This window comes from Thamnophis elegans, chromosome 6 (assembly GCF_009769535.1).
Source record: "Thamnophis elegans isolate rThaEle1 chromosome 6, rThaEle1.pri, whole genome shotgun sequence".
NCBI classification, from domain to species: Eukaryota; Metazoa; Chordata; class Lepidosauria; order Squamata; family Colubridae; genus Thamnophis; species Thamnophis elegans.
The window spans coordinates 32,438,338-32,458,366 of NC_045546.1; the positions used below are offsets into that span (position 1 = coordinate 32,438,338).

A 20,029-nucleotide genomic window follows, 5' to 3' on the forward strand; every position below is an offset into this window, starting at 1 on the left:
TGGGTTTTGACACCCGTGCTCTATAAGCAAAAGGGGCAGTGCAAATCTTAGGTGTTTGTCTGAGCTAATTTTGCCAACCTTTAGCTTGATTGTGTTGCTTATCTGAAGTTTCTGCCTGACCCAGTCCTTTAGGGGAAATATTCTAGCCTTCTTTTTTAATATTCCCCAAAGTATTTCATTTTTCTGGGGGAGGGAAGTGTTCCCACACTTTCTTTATGACAAGATTACTTTTAGTTTAGTGGAATGAAGATGATAACATTCAAGCATCATATGGAAAAATATATTTTATAGAGTAGCATTTTCAGCACATGCCTAATCAAAGAGGAAAAAGGTTAATATCCTTCATATTGAGAAATAGGGGGGAGAATCAAGTGACACACAAGATTAATATTGGAGAATACAATTACTATACTTAAGTATTGCTAAAGGAACATATGGCATATAACAAAGGAAGATTTGCAATATACAACATTTGCATCTATCCAGGCATTAAAAATACATGCGGTTACTAGTTAGTTCAATGTGAAACTTGCACAGCACCACCAAAGAGCGTAGCCCCTGCATTTCCTGGCCCATGGTATTAACGTCAGTTATTTGGGTCTACCCTTTCATCTATTGCCAGTTGGGGGATAATAACCACGCATCAAAAACACACGATCTAACTCACGCCAACTGTTGACAGAATAAAGAATCTGTTAAAAATTCTGCGTTCACTGCAGCAACTTACACGGAGTCCCTAATAAAAAACTGAATCATCTAAGGAAACGAACAGGATGAGACTAACGGAAGCAACGTATATCTTTATAATGTAAAAAAACCGTACACTTGTGTTCGTCGGTGTGTGTGTTTCTTTGTGAATATAGAAAATGCACAAACATCCGAACTGGGATGCGGAAGGAACAGAACGGGCTTCACGCCCATAAAAAAAACACCACAAAAAAAAAAAACCACGGAGGTAACTGCGCTGTAGTTACCATTTATCCACCAAGGAACAGGCACTATTAGCGTGCCCACCTCGCCGTTTATGGGGCGCACCATATTGCCCTGCCGATTGCTTGAAACCCCTTCGCAGAGCTTCCTCCAAGGCTACCCCTGCAGAATCCAACTTCCTCCCGAAGGAAGGCTCGCAGCAAACCCTGAAACAGCTCTAACTGCGATCGACCAGCCTGCCGATGTTTCTTTTTCTCTCTCACCTGATCCGATTGAAGCCCCGCTACCCCTCCAACCGCGCTCGCCTTTGTTGATTCGGATCGCCACCGGCAGACAACTGCGCCGCTTCGTGTAGCATTTCGCTCCCCCCCCCCACTTCCTGTAGAGGCGCCGCCCTTCGGAGCCATGTGGCCTTGAAAATCGTTGCGAGGGGTTGAAAGCCGTCGCTAGAGGCTGCAGTCGGGCCTCGTCCAGATGAGTCCTCGGGCATTCGGGGCTAGAGTTGGTGCGGAGATGTTTTGCGTTTCAGGGCGCTTCGGCTCCGCCCTCGCTCTCTGCCATCTAAATACGTAGTGTAAGTCCTCCAAAAGAAGGCGTCGTTTTGCACTTCGCCAAAACCGGGATTCAATCCTTGCTTATTTTTAAACTATTTCCAATTAAGGAGAATTGAAAAATGGGGTTTTAATCCGTTACAGAGAAAGTTGGAGGGGGGTGGGAATAGCTGAAAATCCCTCATGAGCTGTGGAGTGGAAAATAAACTCCGCAATGCCAAGTCTAAAAACCAAGCGACTTTGTATGAGCTGCAATTGGATGGAGTAGAGGTGTTGTCAACTTGAGAGTAAATTATATTTAGTGCACGTTACAGAGACAGATGTGTATAGAATTGTGGTTCAAAAGATTGAGTTAAGCTTAGAAAATAGTTGAGCCTAAGAATTAGCTATTGCTCTTCCTTTGAGAATATTATTGCCTTCAACCCAGTATCCCATTTATTTAAACTGCTTTATTCATGTTAGTTTTCTTCAGAAAAAAGCAACCACTGTCTTATAGACTGTTCTTTAATTATGAATTGGTAAAAATGCAAATCAAGACAGTCAGTACAGCACTTCAAGAAATAACTATCTTTTACTAGAAATCAATCTGAAACATGTTCTTAAGTTAAATTCTCCAATTCTGGTGCTTCTTTATGGATAGACTTTGATATTATTGATAAATGGGCTTTAGTCTCACTAGAAATTTATCCAATTATTGCTGTACTGAGGCAATTGTAATGAAGAGAGGCATTATTTCTCCATAACAAAAGTTAGATGTCACTCTAACTAAAAACAGATTTTTAGTGGAAAGGAAAAAAAATACAAGAAATAAATTAGAAATGGAAAACCTGTAAATGGAAGATGACCTTTTGGGGTTTGCAGGCTTCCCTTTATGAACCTTAAAATAAGGTAATCCATAAAAGCACTCAACTTTTGTCAAACTTTTAAAATCCCAATATTGTAAGTTATTTTTCCAGATTTAATTATTATTATCATTGAAGTGATTTGGTTGAACTTTGCAGCTAGTTTGCAGTCTCTTATGGCTGGCTCTAGATTTTTTTCCCATTGCCTTGTTCACTGTCCTGGAAAGTATAATTTTCTTAGCAGTTATAAATAATTCTAAATTGTACACATACATTCTTCAAATATCCCTATTTTTCCTAGCTAGATGGGTTTAAATACATATTTTAGATACATATAGATTTATAGCCCTTAATTCAGAAGTACCCATTAAATGCTCTACATAAAATATCCCAAAGATGTTTTTAAGAGGCAACTGGACTTTGAAGATGTTATGCTTATCATCCAAGAAGCTTCTTCAGCTCTGACTGGAAATGGAAGGATTTATATTCCTTGAAGACAGCTGGTCATTTGCATCCTTTTAGAGAGTCCTTGAAGCTACTTGGAGGTTTGTCGGTGTCCTCAGGTCACCTGAGTAGTGCAATGGGGTGGAGCCTTCTCGAAACTGCTGAAAGTACTATGTTGTGGAGCTATATGTTCTGCCCTGTGCCCCTTCACTGTTGAATACAGGTGCAGGCTGCTGGGGATGAGTCTGTGTTGTCTCCATCTCAAACTGAAGCACAAATGGTTCCTGAGTCTGCATTTTTCTGGAAATCCATTCATACTCCTGCACCATACATGGGTATTCATTCCAAAGTGCATAGCTAAATGTTTATGGAGATTCTTAGTCATCCAGGTCATGGTTGTCCCAAAGGTGCTTTTTCAAGAGACAACTAGACTTTCTTGTTTTTCTTTGAAGACGTTTTGCTTCTTATCCAAGAAGCTTTTTCAGCTCTGACACACACACACACACACACACACACAGACCATCCAGTCAGAGCTGAAGCTTCTTCGATGAGAAGTCAAAGAAAAACAAGAAAGTCCAGTTGCCTCTTGAAAAGGCACCTTTGGGACAACCATGACCTGGATGACTGAGAATGTCCACAGACATCTACTGTACATAGAATACACTAAAAATAATATATAAATATAGGCAAGGGTTTACATTTTTATGAATTGTTAATGTACATTTTTGTATTTCATTAAAGCTGGCTAATACAACAATTAACAAAGGAGTGGTGTAAACATCTCTAGCATAATTATTATATTTTAAATATGAGGCAGATAAAATTAATTGTCTCAATACAACAATTTCAACAATTCAATTTTAACAATACAATTTTAAGTGTACGTCAGTGTAACATTATTTTCAAGTGTAAGCCCATTATACAGATCTAAAAAATGTATTTTGATTTTAAAAAGGAACACCAATGTAAAAAAAAACAACTATAATAGCTTCTGTCACTACAGCCAAAGTAGTATTGGAAAACAACAGAGTTCTACAACTCATCACTGCCTGGGTCTCATTTAAAGAGGTTCCTGAAGCATAGTAGATGAAAGTATATTCAGAGATCTTTGCATTATTCAAGCAAGATGAATGTAAGTATGATTTGCACATACATTCAAGTTTATGAAAATTTTGTATGTTTTAGAGCAGACTAGCAACTAAAATATATTATGTATTTTCTACAACAAAGATAAAAATAATATGGTTTTAGGATTTGATAATTAGATTTGTTATGACTATAGAAATATTGGGTGTTTCTATTAGTATTTGATATTCTATATTGGATATTTTTAAGGATTATATTTAAACTTAAAATAAGTTATTTTGTTAAATAATTTTAGTGTTTCTTGGACTGTTTAGTATATATATTGTTTATATGTTGTTTTTGTTTTAATTTAGAGTAAGAGGTTATTTTATTATGCTCTCTGAGTTTGTTTGCTTGCTTGCAGGCATTTCATTACCCAACAAGGTATCATCTTCAGTGTGATAACACTAGTAATGTTACATCTGAAACCAGTGCATTTAGGTCTGGCCAACTGAAAGTATCTCTGCTTTGAGTTTCTTGAAGTAGAAAGGGCAGAAATAAACAGCAAGTTCTAGCCAAAGATATTATATGTATTTCTGAGTCATGCTGATTTCAGAGGAAGATGAGAAACAATTGCTTGCTCAACTCCTCCCCTTGGGTCAATGTGATTTAAGTATTACTTTTCAGATGTTTCATAATCATATTCCTAGAAGTTATAGTTCTAATACAATTTTACTGCTTTTTGACAATATATGAAAAGCAATATTGTGTTTTTAATAAAGATAACATTTTTTAAAATAAAACTGTTAGAGAAACTTGAAAACTTTTAAGAAGTAAAATATATTTTAATATAATTTCTTTATTTATAGTGGCTACAAATGATTGAAGATGTGAGCTTCAGGAAACTAATAAATAATTCAGAGTGCCCAGAAAAACTTAAATACGACTTTAACAAAAATGGTGAGCTTAAGCATGTAGACACTAATGAACCTTTTGTTTTTAATTATGAGAATTCATATAAAGATAATCACAAACGTTACCAAATTCTTGGACAGTTAATAACTCAGTATGTTTATGAGCTCCTTGAAAAAGTTTGCAGTCTGCAGAAGATTTACATCCCAACATGTATGGCCGACAGCAAAATGTGTAGTTTCTTTTTCATGAGTGAAAATGCATTGACAAATAGTTCAACTTTACTTGTCCTCCTTCAAGATCAAGGGACATTTCGTGCAGGCCAATGGGCACAAAAGTCAATAATACATGAAGGCCTTCAACAGGGATCTCAGATACCTTTCATTACAATGGCTCTACAGTACTCTTGGGGAGTGATAGTTTTAAACCCTAATGACAATTTTTTAGATCTGAAAATAGAACCAGAATGTTTAAGCCTTGTGGAGAATGATGCTATGTGGCCTCTAAATTTCTCATGCGCAGTCCCAAAGAGAAACAGCAGGAACCCTGAAGAACATACAACCTATGTTTGGGATCACTTCATTTCAAAGATGACTTCTAGAAATGTGGCCTTTGTTGCCCATGGCTATGGGGGATTAATTTTTATCAACTTACTCATGCAAAGAACTTTGGAAGTGATGAACAAAGTGTGTGCCGTTGCACTTATTGACTCTAAACATCACATGAAACATCAGACACAAGGCAATTCCGAGGTACAAACATGGATATGGAAGCACTGTCAAGAGTGGGTATCAAATAGTAAGCCTATAGATAAGTCAGTAGACTACCTTATGAAAAAGGATTGTCCTATAGTCTCCACCGGATCTGAAAAGTACAATATGGCTCCATCCTCTAGCCTGCAGTCCATCTTCAAGTATCTAAAGAATGCATTGAAAGCTAGTACTAAAAACAATTTCAGCCGATCACCTATTGTAACAAGGAGCAAAAATGCCATGAAAAAAAATTAAGTTTATATGTTTTTCATAGTTTCTTCTGTCAGATAAAAAATGTATTCGATGCAAATGCCTAGGCACACTCTTAACGTAAACTTTTTTATTTAATATATTATTTCTTTTCTTTCCCTTTGGCTGAAGCTGATATTATGTTATATAAGGCGCCATTTTGAATTCCATAGTCAGGCTTTATTTTAGTTGTTGAAAGGATACTTTGTACTAATTTGTAATTTAGTGACAGTTTTTTCTTTCAATGTCTTACAAATAAATTTTAAAAAACTCGTTTAATCTGAAGCATCAGTAAAACAATGAAAATAGAAATAGGATAAACATCAGAAATAGGTTTAAAATCTTGTTTGAAATATTAGTCAACCACTTGTACTTCAAATTAGCATAATTCTAAATGTTTTAAACTTTAAGAGTACATGTATATATTCAAATCAGCATAGAAATGTTGAACATTTTACAAAAATTACTGCTTAAAATTATATTTATTTGACAGTATCACATCAAATTAGATTGATCTTACTAACTGTTAATATTAAGACTATTTTTTAAAAGTTACTTTTAAAAATCTCTTTTCTCTAGATTATTATCTCCATTTTCAGTTCCATTTTACTTGAATAATGTTGTTTTGGTTCAGGTTGGATTTAAATTACAATTTCAGTCATGAACCAGCATTAAAATAAAGTAACGACTTAAAATGCACATAAATTTTATATTAAAATTTCAACTTTCTGAAAAGAATGAAAATACAGGTTGGAAAGATGGGCCCTCAAGGCATTTTTGCAGGATTGTAAAAAATGTAGATTGAATACCTACAGAAAATGCATTCTACAACCTAGAGATGACAGAATAGACTGAATCCCAAAACAATCACCAGATGGCTGATATATTGAAAAATGGACTGTCTGGCAATCTTATAAGTGAGAATCATGCATATACTCAGTCAACTTGAGCCGAGATAATTTAGGGTTACTGATAATAATCAGCATGTTATATGTCCTCTAGGAACTGGCAGACAGTGCAGCCAATTCCCAGAGGGACAGACAAAATGCTACCTTCCAAATAGTCTTTGAACAATCTTCTGCTGCATTTTGAACATGAAGAAGTTTCTAAGCTAGTTACTATGAAGCAATAACCTGAGAAAACATGTAGGAGGGTTTTCAAACTATTACTTTTTTCTGAAGTACAGCCCTGTCCTCTAGAATCTAGATCACGAGTGTCAAACTCATTGCATCAAGTTGCCATTATGTGATGTTTCAGGATGGTTTTCCCATTCACAGAGCTGGGGTGGGCATGGCCTGCACATGATGCATCCAAACCAAAGGCGACCAGTTGGACAGCCCTGATCTAGATCACGATCCTTCAAAATAAACACCTCTGCTTTGTCTGATTTTAATTTCATTTTATTATCCTGCATCAAGCTTACAGTATTATCCCTGTGGACATACATTTCAAAAAATATTGCCCTTTCTCGTGACTGAAATAGAGAAAAAGATTTGGGTATCACCAACCCGTCTTTAATGCCTAGCACCAAACTTTAGACTAACACAGTCTATTAGTCTTACAGAAATGACTGATAAATCATCTATTAGACTGTCTGTTTTCAAGTTAGTTTGAAATATATCTAGATAATCTTTCTTGAAGCTGATTAGTCACAACCTCTTTATACCTTTTCCCAAATACAGGAGGCTAACCTACAATTTAAGAGAGATAGTAAGATTTAGTAAGATCTAAAGTAACACCATTCTGTCCTTTCTCAATGGAATATTATGTCAGCTAGGCAAGAATACAAATATAAGGTGAACTGTATCATTCCAAGCAGCTTTCCTATATTCCCCAAAATTACAAATTTATCTAATATTAATCTTACAAATTACTGACAACACATTACTGTAACTGACTCAAGAATTTGAGTTTTCTCAGCTGCAAAGATTTTTTGCAAAGATCCCATTAAAAATATCACAGTAAGTCATAGCTGCTTACAGAAAATTTGAAACTGTTTTAACTAACTACCTGGGAAAATTTTGTTGGATAGAAGCTGGTTGTGCCATATGCACAGAATAAAATGCATATTTGTTGTACATATAGTTGCAGCATAGTACCCGATTGTTGTGCCTTAGTAGTTTGATTTTTCTGTGTTCTAGTTATCTACATGGTCTATATATTATAAGCTTAGTTTTGAAGAGAACTAGAGAAGCTGTTTAGGAGTAATCCTGTCTGTCTCTGAAGAGTTCCCTATTCCAAGCATGATTGACAAAATTACCTTCATAAGCAACTGTAAAACACAAAATCTCTAATGGCCACCACCCTTGTGCAAAAGACCAGACCAACATGAAAACAGCAATGTGACTCACCACTGGAATAAATAGGATAGCATTATATTTGTTTTGGGAGCTATGAATTCCTGGAATGCACCAAATAGCACCAGAAATGTATTGTGGGATTTGGCACCAAGATTTGAATCTATATGAAATCTCTTGGAGAAATAAATTGTTGCTTCAGGATAAAATTTCACCAATATGATGATATCCAGTTATACAGCTTCACCACAGGCTCAATGGGAGATGGTGTAAATTTCCCATGATGGTCCCTGAAGGCTTTCAAGGAAAAGCACACTTATCATTACAGAATGATTGTTAAATCATAAGCCTTCTGATTCCAGGATTGTATTATCCTTGACTCTTTACTGGGCTGTACTCCCTGTAATGCAAATTTGCAACCTGGGATCTTTTTGAACAATCAGTTCCTATACACAGCATGACTAGGAGGGCCTTTGTCTGATAAACCAGTTGCAACTTTATCTGGAATTTAATACTCTGAAGAGGATCACTTACGCCTTTGTCATCTGATTAACATGGGGCTGTCCTTGAACACTACCCAGAAGTTTCAGGTGGTCCAAAATGCAGCAACACAATTTGGTCTAGTCGTTAAAGCACCAGGCTAGAAAGCAGAAACCATGAGTTCAAGTCCCACCTTAGCCATGAAAGCCAGTTAGGACACTGTCAATCACTCTCTCACAGTCCTACTCACTGCACAGAGTTGCTGTGGAGAAAATAGGAGATGGTGTGTTGGACATGTTTGCGGCAAAGGCAGGGTACAAATAAATAAACCTATGTTCTCAGTGGTCTTGGTACTGTTGCACTGGTTGGAGTCCATTTCTCAGTGAGCTGTTCATCAGCTTTAAAGCTCTGAATATTTAAGACTCTTGTCTTTCCCAAATGTACTCTGTCTTATCTAGATGACCACAGAATCTACAAAAGATCCTATCAGTCATGGCAGAAGGGTGGCCTAATATTAGGTATTCTCATTTTATGGAATAGTTTGTCCACTGAGCTGAATATGACCGTCCTTGTGGCAATCTTGGAAGCTAATAAGAGCGAGTGTGTGTGTCTGTCGCTCTATCTATATATCTATCTAAACCCTATCTAGAGTCACTATATACATACATATACATACTGTTCTGTCCCAGGCTTCCTGAAACAATAAAAAACACATACTTAGTCCCAAAAACCCTCTTTTTATTTCAAAGGCTGAGAATTATGTTCATTCACAGCCCGTAATGAGTCACAAATAGTTGTAAAGAGTCCAACAATAAAAGTCTTTGGAATAAGGCTGATAAGCACCCACCTTTATCTTCCTTGAAACACTGCCAAAGACCTAATTGGCAATTAGCTTGCAAGGCCACACAGAGCAGAGTCAAAATGGAGCTTCAGAATTTAAACCAACAAGAATGAACAAAGTTGCTTCCTGCAAAGACACACCTGCCTTTGCTCCTCCTTTATGTTCTATGGGAGGGGCCAACCACCTCCAAGCCTTACTCCCGAGTTGTCTCTTTTGTCTTAACTGTTCTTGCCTTCTGGCAGCTCTGTGCATGCACGCTCTGGGAACAGACTCCCCCCGTTCCTCTGCCTCACTGATGTCCTACTCTGGAGGCTCCAGAAGCAGCACATAATTCCCAGATGGCCCTGGCTCCCCCTCTCTCTCTCCGATGCAGGGCCCTCGTCCGAGTCTTCCCCAGACTCCAGAACTGGCCCATTCTCCTCCCCAACCTCCTCACTGTCCCACTCTGCTGCCAGCTCCGCAGGCCGCCGGCGGACCACAACACATACATATACATGTATGTATGTATACAGATCTATGCATTTTTCTTATTAATGTTTTAAAATGAAATTGCACAAATAAACTAGCAAGTCCCTAATCAGTCATACTGTTTTATGAAATCTATAACTGAGGGACCATACACAAATTCTCACCCTATCCTGGGGTTATGAAAAAAAGGAAAGAAGAATAAAGATCTGTTCTCTCTAGGCATCCTGGTAAAAATTACCTATCTATTTTTAGGAAACATAGCTATAATCTGTTCTCCCAACATTCCAGAATCCACTTCACAATAGAAAAAGAAGATAGAGTTCACCTTTTCTCCTAGCCAGGTCTCAATTTTATCCACCATAATCAAATAATAATGTTATTTTTGCTCTAAAATGACCTGCATCTACAGAGAAGAAAGATTAAATTATCCAGTTAAATTGTTCTCTATCTTACAATCAATTCTGTTCCTCACAACTAGAATCATTGCTCCTACTTTATGGAACAACTCTGCTATTCCTCCCTCAACCATCATATAATCAGTCTGCTTGAAACCATGAACCCAGACATTAAATAGCTCCCCCAAAGAACCCAGGTAGTAAGTTTGGGGGTGGATAGAAGCAGGCTATCTACTGGCAGATGCATCCATGGCATGATTCCATCTTTAAAAGTTAAAGATTTTAGTATTACATGTCTCACGTGGGCTCCAAATTCTAGCTGATAAAAATAGTTTTAGAGCGAAAACTTAACAGGACAGGCAGGACAAAGGCAAAAATATTTACAGCAATTACATACATTATTATTTTATTAAATAATATAATTAAATACAACTATCTTTAGGTCAAAAAGGAAAGAGAATACAAACGAGTGATTTCTACAGCTGGGTTCACACATGCTAAGTCGTGATTTATTTGTAATTTATTTAATGTTCATCTATAAAATGATTTATTTGGTTTTGTCTTTCAGTCTTGTGTAAAAAAGGTTCTATTTTTGTTTATAGTTCAAGGAATTTTACTTGTTCGCTTTAGAGCAGGTACCTTTATTTAACACATTTTTAAGATATAGGCTATAAGCTAATAACAATAGAAAGTCAGCAACTTGTTGACATACATAACTTTAAGGAAAATAATGACAGAAAATCTGTCTGTTTTGATGTTGACCAATATGATCATGCAAAGATTAAGATTACTTCTTTTTGCTGGCTTAGTTGGGACACATGTTCAAATAAGCCTTGGCATAATCAGTGTTAAGATGTGCCCATTCCAACTTCCATTTATTTCCAGAAAGGGCATTTAAATGTCTTTGTAGAGAAGTTCATACTTGGGAATATTCTTCGGATCAATTGGGCTTCGTACAATGAGTTTTCCACGCATTGCTCCACGATAGATCACTTCAATCAAATCTATGAAGTCTTGTTTTGTTTTGAAACTTCCCACAAATTTGGTATGATCTGGCGATCTGTTTAGGAAAAAAAATAATACAAAGCCAATTTTAAACAACAATGTTAAAGCTGAAATTCAAAAATACAAGTAGTTCAAAATCTGAATCTATCAAGCTCTCACGTTTACAAATATATGTTAGCGTTGTATATAACGGTGCAAGATCAAATTAAAAGTTCATCCACTCTAGTGATTTCTCAAGTATTGTCATAAATGGATAATGAAACTTATAGCTTCAGGACCTATGACCATGAGTTTCAATTTAGACATTATGGCTAGACATCAATGACAGAGCAATTCCTATTTCTGATATAAAGCTAATTTATAAGGTGTGCTTCACAATGTAAAATTAGCCACAACTGTGTTTTATGATAGAACTATTTACATACAGATTCATTATGCCCAGTAATATGTTTTATTATTTGTAATAGGACTTCATTTTCAAAAAAATCTAACTTTGGAAACTAAAATCCATAGTCTTCAGTATTAATTTCTTAACACTTTTATGGATTGATAGCATTTATCCGTGACCCGACAATTGCGCGATAGACATGCGTGACGACAAAACCGCGATGTCAAAACCGCGACGTCAAAATCGCGCCCACAAAAGCGCGATGACAAATGCGTAACGACAAAAGTGCAATGACAAGCACAATTAGGATTAGGATAGGGTTAGGGTTATCACGTACGTATATGTGTCCCACTATGTAGTTTGTTGATGACGCGATTTTGTCAGTGCGCATTTGTCAGTGCGCTTTTGACATCGCGGTTTTGTCAGCGCGCATTTGTCTATCGCACATTTGTCGGTGAACCCGATTTATCAATATAATAAACAATCTGTCAGTGTTTGAATTAATGCATTGCCCCATGCCATAATTTGCTGAATACAACTGCATGGAGAAATTTAGACACCCCTAGTTGAACTGTATCTTTCTAACTAAACAGAAGCTGTCACAATTACTATATGATACAGGTTAAAAATATTAAATATTTGGCAACTCTTAATAAACTTCACTTAGCTATTTCACCAACTTTCCATCCCCATAAGCCTTGTGTGGTATAAGTCATGCCAACCCATCTCTGTAACATTGAACTAACTTCTTACATATTCTGCATACAAATCCTACTTATCCTAATTAGGAAAAAAGTGTCACAGAAAATACTTCCTGGCTTCCTGCATTCTTGCCTTGGCATATTCTGTGACCTAATTAAATCACAGGAATTCAAACCAAAATCAACCTATATAATGGCTTTGCATAATAAGCAGACTAAGTCACAGAATAATAAAATTAATACCAACAAACATGATCACACTTAGACTACATGCAAACCAACTTACCCATAATCAACTTTTATGTGTTGTCCATTGAAAAAGAAGACAGTTGATGGAATATAACTAATATCAAAATACTGGGTGTACACTGGAACCTTATTCACGTTCACTAAATAAATTGCAGCCATTTTACTCAAATCATGAGATGTTTTTGCAAGCTGTCAAGAGACCAAAGTTATGTGTTACACTGGATGCACGAAGAAAGGAGTCAAGGCTTTCAATAACAGCAGTGAAAAACAGAATAATTTAAACCTCAATTTACTGAGATCCTTTGTGATTGAAAAGACATAAAAGTTGGATTATAATTAGATGTACTTTTTGAAACACACTAGCAATAATTGTAGCTTCGATAGCAAGGATAACAAGAACACTACTAAACAATCCATCCATTTAAATGATTAAGAGAAGCCTTGCTGCAGATTCTGCTAGCATCAGATGTGTGTCTGATAAATATAGATGGCAGTTTCGTTCACTATGAAATATGCCAGCTCAGGAAATCTATCTGACCTCCTATAGCACCAAATGAAAATATTTTAGGATCGGGTGTTCTCCGAGCTTAGTTGTTTTCTTGCAAACGTTTCATTACCCATAGTAGGTAACATCATCAGTGCTTATCTTGTCAAGTTTAGGTAAATTAAAAATTCTGCAAGAAAACAATTGAGCTACAAATATTCTCCTTTATTTTAGGATCAGCAGATGTTTAGCGATTCACGCCGCTTAAATTCGGGGACTGCAAATAAATAAAAAGCAAATGCCGGCTTACAATGTTATCCAGTTGCAGGCACACATGATCTTCATCTCTACCAAAGCGAAGAACCAGGACTTTCTCCGCCACGGTCTTAATCGCCTCATCCACCTCCTTTTTGCTGTTTAACTGAGGCAGCAAGAAACTCATACCGGCTGACGAGACAGGAAGGTTAGCACTGCTTCCGCGACAGCAAACACGCGTAAACTTGTTTTTGCTGGGAGGGGGGGGGGGGGGGAGGAGGTGGTGTGGGGAGGGAGGAAACTGTTAACGAGGCCCAGTGAATGACAAGGACCTTCTCCAATCAATGCCAACTACCGCTACAGAACTTGTTTTCGCTGACGGAACTATCCGTCCGAGTCTTAGTTCTAGGGTGTCGGACGGGATATATTTAGGGACGGACCCATTCCGGAGCGGGTTGGCATGCTTAGATGTGCGTTTTGGTAAGTATACCAGATATTAGAAAGTGAGATTGTTTATTAAAACAACGTGAAACCTCAGTCCATTTCATTATCTAAGAAATTGGACTCTCAACTATAATATATTTGGTTTTGCAAAATTAAAATTGCTGCTCCCCCCTTTAAAATTCTTCAGTATATGTTAATCATTTTAAATATGGGAAGGACGTGATGCCTGTTTTAAATGTTGCCGCGTTTATCAATGAAATAGAAAAAAAAAAGAATGAAGAAGCGCATTGTATTATTTCTGACCCTAATTAGGCATACTTACACTGAAACTTGAGTTTGTCTCTCTGAATTCTATTGAATTCAATGTGATTTCTTCTTATGCCACAGCTAGCCAGCCTTAACTGAACTTGGAAAACCACAGCAGTGAAGCTTTAGTATTTAGATTAGAAACCACTTGAAATATCTGCACTAAGATAATAGTGAAAACAGAGAAGAAAATGTAGCAAACAGATATTATTGCCAAGAGAATTGTGTCCTAGTGTAGTCACCAATAGTTCTGGTGAGACCAAATGAGTCTATAATAAATATCTCACTGAAAATAATGCACTTTACTGTAACAGACCTGCCGGGAGGTGGCCATTTCTCAGTAATAAATAATAGGTCATGTGTGTATAGAAGGATATATTTCAATTCTAAAATTAAAACCATATTTTTGTACACATGGCTAAAAAAATATTAAATCTCTTTGGGCTTGCTTCATAGTAAGGAGAAAAGTAATAAGAAGCTCATTGTCTTCCATTATGTTTTGTCAATGGTTTCATTAGCTTCCATGTTTTGGAAAGGAAACTTTCTGGCATAAGCCTTTTTTCTGTATGTGACCTCATTTTTTAAAATAATACTTTTATTAAACATTACAATTAAAATTACAAACTAAAAAAAGAAAATAAATAAAAAGTGCAGAAAGAAGGAAAAAATAGAAAATATCACCTACTTTTCAGTCAGGATTTCAGACAGAAACAACATTTTTGCCCTTTTGAATGATCTCTGACAAGGATAATATGACAATTGTGCATCCATTCTTGCTCTGCTTGACTTCTCTTTTGATACCATTGACCAAGGTATCCTGGATTAATTCAGAGAATTGGGGGAGGGCTACATGATGTTGTGCTAATTTGGCCTCTTTCTCAGTCAAATACATTTTTATTAGGTTATAAAGTATAACATACAAAATACAAAAGCAAATAAGAGGATGGGGGAAGGGGAAAGGGACAGAGGAAAGAAAAGTGAGGAAGGGTACAGAAAGAAAAAAGAAACCGAAACATTGACTTACAACTCTATCTTTGCAGTAGAATAAGGCATTAACAAATCACAACTTTTTGTTTTACCATAATATTATGAACCAGTCAGTAAATCAATAAATCTGTGAAACTCAAAATCAAAGTTTCATTCTTTTCCACATCAAGCATGGACTTTAGAAGCGGTTTCCATGTGGAAACAAAAGTATTTATGTTCTAATTTGGCTTCTGTCTCCAGGATTGATTCCAGTTGGTGGTGATTGGGGAAGAGATTCCACTACAGCCTCCTATAGCTCATCTATTGCCATAGGATGATATATCTTCCTTATGCTGATGATACCCAATTAAATATATATATATCTGCCCATAGCAAAATAAATGCCTATAACATGGGTATCAAACGCAATGCGTCTCATTGCTGTCACATGACGTTTTGCAACATTTTCCCCATTAACAGCTGTGGTAGGCGTGGCCTCCGCATGACGCATCTGGCCCACGAGCCACCAGTTTAACACCCCTGGCCTAGAAGAGTCTAAACAAATGTTTATGCTTTAAGCGAAATCAAGCAGGAACAAATTTAAAGTTTCTAAAAACTGTTTTTCTTCTCTAGAACTTCAGAGTTGTGTTACTATACAAATATATCAAGTGACCAAATATTTAAAAAATAAAAGGTAATATAATTTTACAAAATATATTTTACCATACCTGTATCTCTGTGTTTTATAGTATATAAATACCTCCATTTGTTCTTCATTCACTTTACTTTTTCATTACTTTTTCATTTCTCCTGACATTCCCAGCTTTCACTGCCATACAGCAAAATTGCCTGAAGCATACATTTACATAGTTTATGTCAATATTCATTTCTTTTAACAAATCCTTTATATTAAAAAACTCATGCAGTACCCCAAAAGCAAACTCCATATGCATCTTAAGACATTATTAACATCAAAATCAGTTTTCATAATTTTGCAGCAATCATTCTTATATTTCCTTTTTTATTGACAGCTTCTTTTACTTTAATTATTATACTAAGCATCTTTTTAATACTACTTTTTAATGTAACTCCATATGCTTGTGATTTACTCTTTAACATAGTTTTTTGTCTTTGTTTCTGGAAGCTTCCGTGTAATTTTCCATACATGCACTTTTTATTCATTCTATTGTGAGATGACTCTTTTGTCACGTAATAGTCCTACTAATAATCTACCTTTCATTCATTTCTTCCTTTGTCTTCCACATTCTTTAAATGAATAAAAAACCAGGAATTCTAGTATTCCATGACTCCTGAGTCCCTTGGCTACATTTCCTGGAGTATTTTCTGAACCAAGCACATTGGTAGGTTTTATTGCCATTTTGAGAGGAGAAATACAAAAAATGGCCCTGAGTTTTAAAATACTCTTAATATACATGTACTTTTTAAAAAGTAGGCTTGACAGTTTTGTCTACTTTGCATCACTGCCTTGGTCAGTTGGAACCTAAGCGTCTCCAAAATATGATCGAAATCACAAAAAGGCTAAAATTCCTTCTCTCTGATCTAAATACTTTTATTTTCAGCCCTTAGATGTCACTGGCACTGCATTATTTTGCAACCTATTCAGAATCATAAAATTTGGATAGAATAAAAATGCAATAAATAAAATCAGCTTGTATTACTGATGTTTATAATAATTATAATGAGCAATTTCAGGTTTGTTTTTCTCAAATATATTTTCTTTTCTATATACATGTGACTGCAGGTATCTATTGGACATCACAATTCTCAATTCTGATCTTTTTCAACATGCATTTATTGAATTTGATTAGAAGATCTGCCTTCAATTTGATTGCACCGAAAATGACAAAATGTGGGTTATTTTTAACAGTGCCCAGCAAAATCAGTACATGTGGAACATTGAGGATGATTTATTTGAACAAAAATATTTCAAAAAATGCTAATGAGAACATAGATCTAGATGAATGGAAATCGGTTGTGCTTTCTGGCTTGGAAAAAGAAGCATTTGAAAAAAGATCACCTGAGGAAGAGCCTAATATAGCAGCTATTAAGGAATACATTGACATGTCTAGACGTTTAGGTAAACCTGTTCCAGAAAATATTACTGAAGAACAGTTGAAGAGGTTGATTGAATATCCTTCTGTTAGTTCAAGAAATAGGTATTTGGCCTTTTTGTTTTCAAAAGAAATGAAAAAGAATGCTGATAAAGAAAAAAAGAAAAAACAACAGGAAGAAAGGGAGGAACTTAGAAAAACAATGGAAAATGAAGAGCTAATACCAAAAAGTAGATTGTTTCGAGCCATTTGGGACTCCTCAATGGATGTTACGTACAATTGGAAAGCTGCTCAGGCTATGAGTTTTGGCCAGCCTCTGATATTTGACATGGATTACAATGATATGTCAGAGAGAGAATTGCAGAATACAGTGAAACAGATGATGGAATGTGAAGGTGCAAATCGTAAAGCTGTAGAACCATTCCATTTATATTACTGTAATTTTAAAGAAGATGGGCCATACCACAAAGAATTCCTCAAGCGTTACGGAGATGCATGGGACAATTTGTTTGTGACAGTAACAGAAAAGTCCTATGTTGAATTATTTCCAAGGGACCAGATTGTCTACTTAACTGCTGATTCTCCCACTGTAATGGAAACATTTGACCATAATAAAATCTATATAATTGGATCCCTAGTTGATAAGACAATAAGAAAGGGAGTCTCTCTTGCTCGTGCAAAGCGCTTGAAGTTGGCAACAGCACAGCTTCCTCTAGAAAGATACTTTAATTGGAAAACTGGAGCCAAAGTTCTTACTCTGGATCAAATGATAATGATCTTAATAACTCTGAAAAATACTGGAAATTGGAAGGAAGCTCTAGAGTTTGTTCCAAAAAGAAAGCACGAAGGTTTTTTAGATCCATCTTTGCAACAGTTTATTCATAAACAAAAGAATAGAAAAATCTCTGAGCAAAACTTTAAAAAAAAGCTATTGGTAGAGGAGCTCTCCAAGAAACGTTTGTGGAATGGATTGTGGGAAGAATAGTATGTAAATCACCCATGACTAGTATAAATTTCATGTAAAATAACATTGTTCCTCAGAAACCTTTGCAGACTAAATAACATGTAGTTTTAATACAAGAGGATTCTGTAAATATATTGGAAGCATCACTTCTGACTGCTGAGAAAACCTCTGTAATACACAATGGGGCTGAAAAACATGTTTTATCATCTTAAAGACAATAACAGTAATTGTTAATGTGTGTCTGTCACTAACTCCAATGTAATATGGAGTACACTTTTTCTCTGCTTCCCATTGCATTGCATCATACAACAAAGTTATGTAAATGTAGTTTCCCAATTTTGATAGAGAGGAATATGTGGTTACTGTGAATTTTGCTAAACAAGGAACTCAAATTACTGTAAATGTTCTGATTTTATGCAGGAATTAATACTATGTAAGGAATGTAACTATTAAAAAAGTGAATTGTGTGGTTGATCTTTTTATTTTAGAAGAAAAAATTACTCAATTGTTTCAATTGTTATGGTATTAATTGAAAAGTTAGAGTTGTTAAATATAAAGGACTACTTACTAAAACATGTTTTAAATGTTTTTGATCTAATTATTTTATAATTGTATTTACCTTGTCTTTTGATCAAATGATCTAAAAGTAAAAGGTGATTTGCTACAGTTTTAAACACATCAAGCATACAGTGCAAAAGTATTAATACTGTTTAAAATAGAGCAACATTGTGGATATTCCATCCCAGCTTCCCATCTCCAAAAGTTAAGCTTCTTTTGATGTTTCTGTAATCACCAGAGATAAAAAGGGAAAGGAGCAAAACATTCTACAAGTGGATCAATCTCTGCACAAAACCACCAGCTTGGGATGATCTATATTTGGTCCAACATATGTTCATATTTATAGGTCACCACAGTGCCTCACTGCAGCTAAGGGAAAGGAAGAATATCAGAAGAAAAAGCCGGAGGCTGGTAGAACATGCCATGTTTCATGTGCAGTGGCCATGGTAGTGCATATTGGGAGAAAAGTGCCAATAGTATGGAAAATTTTATCCAGTGAAAATACATTGACAAGCAGGAATATGTTTGTTTTAGCTTTTTAATGGCTGTTGCTAAGAACACATGCCAATGCTATAAACATGGTAATTAACTTTTATTCATATGTAATATAAACAAATTTATGATATGTATTATTTGGCTAAATTGTTCACATTACATGGAATATAGAATCTTAAAAAGTTAGAAATGCAAGTTGTACACATACTGATGTTACCTATGCATTACCTATTTATTTTTTGTGCCTATGTGACTAGTTTATTTAATGTTAATTGTGTTGACATTTGAATATCTAGTATTCTGATTTGCTCAGAATTGTATTCCTTTACTGGGCTTATTGTAGCAATATGTACCTGGCCTGGGCCAATCACACAAAAAAGCAGGTCATGAGTAATAGTTGAGTAGGAATTTATTGAGAAATACAGGGACTAAGGTGAAAAATTCTAGAAGAATTCAGTGACAAATTCATTTCATGAACATGTCCATTGCTTAGCTAAGAGAAGATACCTGAAGTAGAATGAGCCCCATACATTTTAAAGTAAGTGACCTATAATATTTGAATTGCCTCTGCTTTTATCCCACCCAGAGCCCCTCTATGAGGAGATAGGCAGTTGTTTGATTAATAATGACAATTTTTTCCATCTCCTTTAACCAAGCTACATTCTTGTATTTCTTTTGATTATCTGATTGAAATTGGAGATTTTGCCTATTTGCAATTTGAACTTAGTATTTGCTGATCTTGGCTACAGCTGTTGTTTGCTTTATTATTTCCAGTGCTTCCTTGGTATTTCTTGATTAGGTATTCTTTGGTCTTGTTCTTCAGCTTATTTTCTTTCATCTGTTCTAGCTTGCTTGCATCTGATCTCAGCTTGCTGATCTTATTTTCTAGTGTGATCTTTCATTTTGGTGGCTTTGG

At 35.7% G+C, this 20,029-nt stretch overlaps 4 protein-coding genes across 6 annotated transcripts in view; 2 read left to right on the forward strand and 2 right to left on the reverse strand.

The window, feature by feature from the left end:
- The window catches only part of SENP7 (SUMO specific peptidase 7), a 34,852-nt gene extending 33,563 nt beyond the window's left edge, over positions 1-1,289 (reverse strand). For both annotated transcript variants that reach the window (XM_032219759.1, XM_032219757.1), the window contains exon 1: positions 1,194-1,289. The gene's annotated coding sequence lies outside the window, so the exon portion shown is untranslated. The remainder of the gene's footprint in view (positions 1-1,193) is intronic.
- A 38-nt stretch (positions 1,290-1,327) lies between these two features.
- On the forward strand, positions 1,328-6,018 carry LOC116510642 (putative protein FAM172B). Its single transcript, XM_032220269.1, has 3 exons — positions 1,328-1,504; positions 3,771-3,899; positions 4,702-6,018. The coding sequence occupies exons 2-3, from the start codon at positions 3,894-3,896 to the stop codon at positions 5,749-5,751; spliced, it is 1,056 nt and encodes a 351-aa protein (XP_032076160.1). The 5' UTR covers positions 1,328-1,504; positions 3,771-3,893; the 3' UTR covers positions 5,752-6,018.
- A 3,832-nt stretch (positions 6,019-9,850) lies between these two features.
- Positions 9,851-13,557, reverse strand: TXNL4B (thioredoxin like 4B). The gene is made up of 3 exons (XM_032219950.1): positions 13,364-13,557; positions 12,607-12,758; positions 9,851-11,286 (listed from the first exon to the last, which is right to left on the reverse strand). Exons 1-3 carry the CDS (start codon positions 13,493-13,495, stop codon positions 11,121-11,123), a joined length of 450 nt encoding a protein of 149 aa, XP_032075841.1. The 5' UTR covers positions 13,496-13,557; the 3' UTR covers positions 9,851-11,120.
- A 184-nt stretch (positions 13,558-13,741) lies between these two features.
- TRMT10C (tRNA methyltransferase 10C, mitochondrial RNase P subunit) lies at positions 13,742-18,527 on the forward strand. 2 transcript variants are annotated; one of them, XM_032219195.1, is made up of 3 exons: positions 13,742-13,788; positions 15,658-15,718; positions 16,787-18,527. In XM_032219195.1, exon 3 carries the CDS (start codon positions 16,831-16,833, stop codon positions 18,079-18,081), a length of 1,251 nt encoding a protein of 416 aa, XP_032075086.1. In that variant the 5' UTR covers positions 13,742-13,788; positions 15,658-15,718; positions 16,787-16,830; the 3' UTR covers positions 18,082-18,527. The 2 variants fall into 2 exon arrangements, with proteins under 2 accessions (XP_032075086.1, XP_032075087.1); XM_032219196.1 differs by lacking the exon at positions 15,658-15,718 and having other exon boundaries at positions 13,748-13,788.
- Positions 18,528-20,029: the final 1,502 nt, after the last annotated feature.

Bases quoted from the DNA above. Each gene is read 5' to 3' on its own strand.
- TRMT10C (XM_032219195.1), top strand. From the start codon at position 16,831: ATGCATTTATTGAATTTGATTAGAAGATCTGCCTTCAATTTGATTGCA.
- TXNL4B (XM_032219950.1), bottom strand. From the start codon at position 13,495: ATGAGTTTCTTGCTGCCTCAGTTAAACAGCAAAAAGGAGGTGGATGAG. The intron at 12,759-13,363 runs GTAAGCCGGCAT...GTCTCTTGACAG, and splicing joins GCCTGCAACTGGATAACATT to CTTGCAAAAACATCTCATGA. The intron at 11,287-12,606 runs GTAAGTTGGTTT...TTTCCTAAACAG, and splicing joins CACATAAAAGTTGATTATGG to ATCGCCAGATCATACCAAAT.